At 36.6% G+C, this 8,118-nt stretch overlaps 1 protein-coding gene across 1 annotated transcript; it reads left to right on the top strand.

Moving 5' to 3' along the window:
• The first annotated feature begins 340 nt into the window (after nucleotides 1-340).
• Nucleotides 341-7,842, top strand: KATNBL1 (katanin p80 subunit B-like 1). The gene is made up of 9 exons (XM_009704517.1): nucleotides 341-471; nucleotides 2,060-2,100; nucleotides 2,476-2,755; nucleotides 4,058-4,176; nucleotides 4,362-4,412; nucleotides 4,497-4,586; nucleotides 5,144-5,233; nucleotides 5,667-5,760; nucleotides 7,315-7,842. Exons 1-9 carry the CDS (start codon nucleotides 358-360, stop codon nucleotides 7,345-7,347), a joined length of 912 nt encoding a protein of 303 aa, XP_009702819.1. The 5' UTR covers nucleotides 341-357; the 3' UTR covers nucleotides 7,348-7,842.
• The last annotated feature ends 276 nt before the right edge of the window (nucleotides 7,843-8,118 follow it).

Here is an 8,118-nt window from a genome sequence, read left to right as displayed (position 1 = left end):
GTGTTTTTGCCTGTGTGGCATTCCTCAGTGCAGGTGTACTAAGCTGCTCTGAAAATAAGATCTCTGCCTCTGTTTCTTTGGAGGGGGGGCTTGATTTTGTGTGTGTGTCCCCCTCTTTTTTTTTTTTTAAAATAGGAATTTTGAAGTGTTCATCAGCATGTTAATGTTACTAGTGATGAAGCCTCCAGCTAACATTTGCTAAAGGATGATATCTTGGATTGTTTATGTGATGGAACATCTTGCGGATAGTTGAACTCTTTTAACTGTTTTTTCCAGCTACATTTGAAGGTAGTTGACTGAGTGTTTTAGAAAATATAACTAAATATCTTTCCCTTGAAAACAGGGATTTGAGAGATTATGGCATCTGAAGCCCACAATGTTAGAAAACAGAAAGTATTGCATATCGAAGGTCATCCCATTGATCTCCCCAGAAAAAGAATCCCTTCTTCCACTAAAAAGATCATGAAGGAGGTAAGCTGTTTGTGGTTTGGTTTTTTCTTTGTCCTCTGAAACTGAAGTAAATATTCAAACAAGTTCATAGTTCTGAGCAGTCTAAAACTAGAAGCACAGCACTATTGGGCATTTCATGTTTAGGTGTGCACTAAACTTCAGCTTGAGCAGCAATTCTATTATGAAATCTACGCATTATAATAGGCACAGGCAGTGGCTACACAGATATGTGCATCATATTGTCCACATGAGCAGTAGGTACTGATGTGGTTTTACTCATACCTGCTTTTCTGCAATCTAGCCAAGAACTGTTTCAGTAGAGGAATTCCATCATCAAAAAGTTCTCTCTTGCCAAGAGAGCTGCATGGTACAAGTGAGAAGTGGGGTAGGTGAAATACCTGCATTGAAATGGATCTGTCATTACTTGATCTACCACATTGTCTAGTAATACCCATGCTTTCATTGGATTCTTGCTAGTCAGAAACATTTTCTCATAACCTCTTACCTGTGTTATTGGCTGAAGAGTAAGGCAGTGGAGTACAGAGGAAGCACTAGAGAGGTAAACTTAAGTAGAAGATCACTTCAAACAGTGGTGAAGATGCCAATATCCTCTGTGTCTGTTTGCTTATTGAAATTATGTGCTAAAACTCGCATGACTTTGACTCTAACAAAAGAAAATCATAGTATTGTTTTGCTGATGTGCACAAGTAAATGTTAACAGTAGTATAAATTTTCAAGTTGAAATACCTGCAGTATGTAAGCATAGTACCTGTTTATATGAAAATACATATTTCTAACTTGAGCTTCTTAGTGCTTTATTTTTAATAATTTGTTTACTAATGAAAGAAGTAGACTAGAATGTCACAATTCATCTCATCTTCATCACATGAAGCTCTAAAGCATTGAAGGCTACTGTATTAAAAAAAAAATCTTGAGAAATTCATCTTCAGATTGTGTTGCTTAATTTTCAAAGGTTTTGCTGATCTATGTGGCACAACCTTGAATGAATTTTGTGATTCTTCTAGGATATCATTGTTCTGTGCAGCCTAATTGGTGTCAGGGTGCTATTCTGTTTCATGTGAATGAATCCAGGATAATCAAACTGGTGTTGTCTACAACAGTCTTTGATTTCTTTGTTGTTGTGCTTTGGTGGGGAAATGTTCTGCTGTCATCCTTCCCAATACTAGCATCTGCTGTGTTATGGGCCTTTAAATGTATGTGTAAGACAAGTAATGGAATTTTGCCATCAGATTCCAGTAGGCTTTTTATATTAGTCACATTTTTTAGTTTGCTAGTAACTAAAGAATCTCTCTGATGTCACAATCCTGCCTCTTGCCAAAGATACCGCAAGCCTATAGCTGACCATGGTGCTCCCAGGACAGCTGTGGCAGAACTAGTCCATCTATAGGTCACTGTGATATACTTGAAGATTATAGGAAGGTTAAGGTAGCTGTACTTTAGTTGCAGAATCAGAAGAGTGGGTGAGCAGGAGGGAATCCGTGGTGAACTCAGACCATGGTAAACCAGGACTTCTTTTTGACAAACTGGGGGAGTGTGTGAGCCCTTTTAGTAATACAGCTTTTTTTCTTCTCTATTCCCTTTCTCCCAGGGTAAGAAATCTCCAAAACAGCTGGCTTCATACAGAAACAGGTAGGAGGTCTGTGCTGTGTAGAGTCTGAGTTTCAAGTGAGAGGCAGGCAGGGAGGAAGAAGCAGTTTAAATGTATTACAGCACCCAAACAGACACAAATGGAAGATAGGTCTTAATTTTACTGACGATACTTGGTTCTTGTGTCCACTTTCATAATAATGAGTCTCTGCATTAATAAAAGTAGAAGAAAAGTATTGGTGGTAGCTCTTACTTCTGATAACCCAAATGTCATGAAGGTATATCTTGGGGATAAAATGTTTTAAGTAACCTGCAAGTTGACTGCTGAATTCATAATGATAGATTTTAACTTAATAACACCTAAGTATTGCTTAGGTTTAGAGAAACCTTTACTAAAATACTGCTTTATTATTGCAGAATAACAGTTGGAAAAACGGTGACCAGTCCCCCCTCTCTTTTCAAAGTAGTATATTGTAAAAGAAAAGTTCATTGTTATACTCCAAAGCCTTGTTACAGAAAGAAACAGTTCCCTAGGTCTAGGGGCTGTGACATGGCAAATAAAGAGAATGAACTGGCTTGTGCAGGGAATCTGCCAGCAAAACTGCACGACAGTCGTACACACTTGCTGAATTCTAGTGACTCTGGCTCATCTCAAACAGAAGGCCCCTCATCCAAATATAGTGGATTTTTTTCAGAGGTAAGTAGAGTTTAAAGAAACTTGAGTTTAAAATAAAGCTTTTTTTCCTGCTGGTTTCTTTGTGTGGTTAGCTGTGAAAGTTTTCAGAGAGGTTAATTTTCTTAACATATAGATTGGCTCAGGTCTTGTGATTTACAGTCTTTATCTGTCAGTTTACGGTGGTGCAGTTGCCAACAGTAGTAGTCCCACCAGTAATACATGTTTATGGAAGTGTGGAAGTGTTAAGTGTATGGATGGGAATAAGCTGGTGAGGTAGGATAGGATCATTTTCAATAGCAGTATCAGCTTGGTGTGTATGAAACTAACTAACGTGTTTGTATAAGACTGTATTTCTTGTGAAGATTGCTTAATAAAACCCAGTGAATGCTTGCAGGGCTTCTGAAACTGACTGAGAGGTCAGATACTTAAATGAAACAGGTTTTGTGATGGTAAAGGCCATTTAAGTCCCTTCAATATTGCAGTTTCCATTTCTGTCACCATGGATGTTTGTTACCCATTGAGGCTTGCAGGTGTTTAAAGTGAGGCATGGCAGGGAGGATGAGATTGAAGACTCTCACCATGCTGTCTCTTCATGGTACTGTAATTGTGGGCTGTGATGAAGAGAGACCCCTGAGAGTTCAGTGGGCTGGAGGTACAAGTCTGTGGCACTCGTCCACTCCATTGAATTTAATAGCTTCAAGGAAGAAACAACAGAATAGCTAGAATAAAGAGGTTGCAGAAAGAAGGGTAAAGAAATGAAGACAGAGGACGATTCATCCTCTGAGAAACTGAAGAGCAAATCACTGGCCACAGATAACTGTTTAACAGGTTTGAGAGATGTGCGTGACTCTGCAGTATTCATTCCAATGCAAGGTCTATTTTAATAAAATACCTAAACTTCATTCTGAGAACAAACTTTTTCAGAAATAATCCTTTTCTGTCAAAGTTCAGAGTAATACATATAATTACTTGTGTTTAAATTGTGTCAAAATTAATAAGCATCTAAGTTCTCAGAGTTGGTGAGAATTACAGGTTGATGCTCATGTATACTCTATTTAATTATTAGATAGCTCTTTTCAGGTGTCTATAGATCTTATTCTTGTAGCTTTTGGGTAAAGTAGTCTTAATTTATTTGTGCCCCCTTCTAAGGGAAATTTTTGGTTTTAAGGCCACCGTTAGCTAAATTTCTAAAACAAACTCATCAGCGTACAGGTAGGAAAGTATATTTTCATATAGTGAATTACTATATTAGAGCAGCTTATTGTGTTGTTGCTGGCTACTTAACTTGTGGTGAACTTCTTTTATATTTTCAAAAATATACAGGTTTCTCAGGACCATGAAACTATGGCTCAAGTTCTTTTCAGCCGGAATCTGAGGCTGAATGTAGCTTTAACCTTTTGGAGAAGGAGAAGTATAAGTGAACTGGTAGCCTACTTAGTGAGGTAAACTGAGGGTCTCTTCTTTTATATTCTTAAAGTGGTAGCAATCCCAAATATGCTGCAGTATTTTTAGGGGTTACTTAAATGTTGTAACCTTGTTATGCTTATTCTTTAAATCATAGTGGAAGCATATACTTCAACCTGTGCTCTACTAGTAACATTTCTGATTTTATTCTTAATGTTTCTAGGATACAGGATCTTGGAGTAGTAGTTGACTGCCTTCCTGTGCTTACAAAGAGGTACAAACAAAAAGAAGTGGGGTATAAGAATCTGCTGTAACCATGTTGAAGTTCAAGCACTTCTGAAACATCTTGTTTTTTAAGTTTACAGGAAGAAAAACCATATATTTCAGTTGGCTGCTGTGTAGATCTTTTGCCTTTAGTGAAATCGCTACTTAAAAGCAAATATGAAGAGTAAGTATCGGTTTTGGATGGTTTCAAAACACTATTACTTCCTGGCTATGCAGTGGCCTAGAAATTAATAGTGTTTAGTCCTCTCACCCTTGTTCCCTCTGACCCTTCTCCCAACCCTGCCTTTCTCAGGGAACACTTAACCTGAATGGGAGCCTTCCTGTCAACCTTTCTCTTTAACAAACCAGTGGTGCAAAAATTCTTTTCTGCAAGGTTAAGGACCCAGGGGACTGGCTTTGCTGTTACGCAGATTTATTTATCCTAAACAGTGAAACAGAATAGCACTGAGGTTGTAGTATGCTTTTTTTATGTGAAATCAAGGCAAAGTTTTCAGATAATTGAAGAATTTCTACTTTTTCAACAAGAGCTTCAGTTTACCACTTTAAATACTTGTGTATGTTTTCAATTTCAAACTTGCCAATTTCTCTAGATTTTTTTTCTTCCAGAATAGAAAATGTGTTGCTTTCTAAGTTGCTTACCAATTTGTCTTGACACTTTATCTGACCTGTAGATATTGGACGGGTGGAAAAAAGCATAATGTGTAAAATATGTTGTTACAGATATGTAATAGTTGGTTTAAACTGGCTTCAGGCTGTCATTAAAAGATGGTGGTCAGAACTATCTGCACATACAGAAAAGGCAGAGGATGGGTGAGTATAGTGTTGGGAAATATTTAAATATATTTCTGTAGCCTATTCCATCTCAATCTCTTAACTTTGATCAGTAGGAGCATGTTATCTACAGAAGAAAAAAAATCATAGTCATAATTTGAAAGTAAAAGCTTAAAAGTACTGAAAAGAAGTTCTTCTGTTCTTAAGACACAGGTGGTGGTTGGAAACTTACTTTAAGGATTGTCATGGTTTTGGTTTGGGTTTTGTTTTTTTACTGGACTTTTAATACATGTAGAACATAGTCATATCAAAGGTTACACAAATGCTGTAGAAGTTGGATCAAAATTTTTCTGATATTGTGGGATTATCTATCATACAGACTAAGTTTATATGCAGTATTAATTATGTGTTTCAGTCAAAAAGTCTACTGAAACGTAGTATGTGTGTTAAAGTATTGTTCATTCTTTTTCAGAAACATTCGTATTTTAAAACAACAATTAAGTGGTTTATGGGAACAGGAGAATCATCTTACTCTGGTTCCGGGATATACTGGTAATATAGCTAAGGTAATCCAGTTCCAGTTGTGTTTAGTAATGAACATAGCTGTATCACTTGAAGTATTCCTCTCATTTGATGTTATTTACGCTAAACTATTGATAGATAGAAACACCTCTACTTTATTTTCCACTAATGCTCAAGTATATTGCACAATTTTTACAGAAGTCTGGAATAGATTTCCTGTGCTAATAGTAGTGTGGTTTAGAATGCTAACAATGCATTTTATTATCCTTTTTTCTTTCTTTACAGTGAAAACATCTCCTTAATAATAAAATAGCTAATGGTAATAAGACTTAAAATTGATGTAAAGGGCCTAGATGAGTAGGTAGACTGTGAAAGGACAGATGTTTTCTCTGAAATGTGCTGTACCCATTGTTGTAAGTGTAATGCAGCATGGAGAATCTTAGCCCAGCAATGTTGTTAGGATTTGCACATTAGGTGACCAAGGCAAGTGACAACATACTAAATTCTAAAGCTTATTGCTGACCTAATGCTTAGAAAATGAGTTTGTGGAAAGCAGGAGAGTGTCTCCATCTGAAGTGAATCCCTGTTTACCTTTCTCGGTATGTTACGGTATCAGTAATATAATGAGAGTGTCTGGTAAAATGATTTGCCGCTCATGGTAATCATCTCTATAAACATGACTTTCTGAAGTTGGGCACCAGGAGTTGTACTGAGCAAGAAACCTCTCCACATGGAGGGACCTGATGAAGGTAGACGGTGAGAAAGGACTTAAAGCAGACACTTGGTTATGTGCAGGATTTGATTGAACTTGAAAAGAACTTGGAGATCATATGCTTTACTTGAATCTGAAGGAGCTTTGTGGAATCTGTAATTCTATGGCTACAGAATTTGTCACTTTGATGTATCAAACAAATAAGTTATTTTTTGTTCTGGGATGGCTGTGCACCTCTAACTTCAATTTTGATGTCTCTACAAGGATAATTACAAACTCCTTGCAGAGTCAGCAGCAATGCAGAAGAGCTGAGTTCTAACTCCCAACTGGTAGAGCAATGGAAGCTTGTGATATATAACTGCTGTGTTTATCTACCAAGAAGAACTAGGCAGTTTAGCCAGTGTCAGTTTGTTTCTCTAGGATTCAGGTTCTCTTTCTGTCCATTTGCCTGCTTCTTAGTGTATACTAGGATAGGTTGTGACCAAGGCCACCTGAACAAGTCAGGAGCAAAAGGAGTAGTACAAGAATGTTGGAGGGATGGGGTGAAGGAATATCACTCTTAATAAACATGTTTCAAATACTTGATCTCATGATGGTCATTTTGTTTCCTGTACATGCAGGGAGCAGAACTAAAACAGACTAAACTGATGGCTTTGGAAACTAATCCCACTGTTCTTGCAGGCCTTTTGGCACATAAAGAAATGCCATTGAAAGCATTAATTGAAAGTAATCTTAAAGATGACTTGTTCTGAAATTTGGCCTAAACATAATTATTCTTGTATTATGGTCCTGATCAGTTACCCTGCCTCAGACATACAGTCAATGTTAAAGCTTCAAGTAATGTGACAAACACTTTCTCTTTTTTTTTTTCTTTTTTTCCTTCTAGGATGTAAATGCTTATTTATTACAGCTACACTGACACGATTGGGAAACTATGTGTGCTTATGTGGTGAAACAATCCCCTAAAGTATCCCTGAAATATGTACTATTTCTGAAAGCCTTTTGAGAAATACTGGCAGAAGAGAACTGAACTGTCAAGCTGTTTATTGAAACCACTAACAAAATCCTAACAATCTACTTCACATTGAAGTGGAAAAATGTCTAGTAGGAGCAACTTTTACTTCAGTGAGGTGAAAGTGCACTATGAAAACTGTATGCCTTTGCTGCATTTGGGATTCACTCAGTAAATAGGTATTCATTTAAATGCTACTGTATGTTACTACAACATGGCATAAAAGAAGATGAATTATATTGTCATGAAGATAAGACAGCAGAACCAGTTATAAGGAACCAACAAAAGCAATCAGCATTAAGAGCTTTTAAATGTTTCTTTCACAAGAGAACTCCAAAATGCACAACTATCTTCCAATTACATTTAAAAAACCTTCAGAATATTCAATTAATTCTGTTTTAATCAAACTATTAAAGACAGTTTTTGTTTGCACTATTGAGAAACTATACAGTAAAGATGCCTTAATTACTAGTGTTTCAAAAAGCCAATGTGTTAAGATGCAAATAGCTATTATGTTCAGATTGTGATGAAAAACTACAAAAATCAGGGTTTCACATTGTGTAGTTAATGAAACATTGCACATATACAAAGATTCATGTATGAAAAATATTATAAAAACCTGAAGTTAAGCTTGGATAAACAGTTATTGCAAATGTCAGCAAAATGGTGAATTTATGT

The sequence above is a fragment of the Cariama cristata genome, unplaced genomic scaffold (genome assembly GCF_000690535.1).
Source record: "Cariama cristata isolate BGI_N322 unplaced genomic scaffold, ASM69053v1 scaffold29947, whole genome shotgun sequence".
NCBI lineage: Eukaryota > Metazoa > Chordata > Aves > Cariamiformes > Cariamidae > Cariama > Cariama cristata.
Note: the sequence above shows the minus strand (reverse complement) of the source record. Positions and strands in the feature narration are given on the sequence as shown.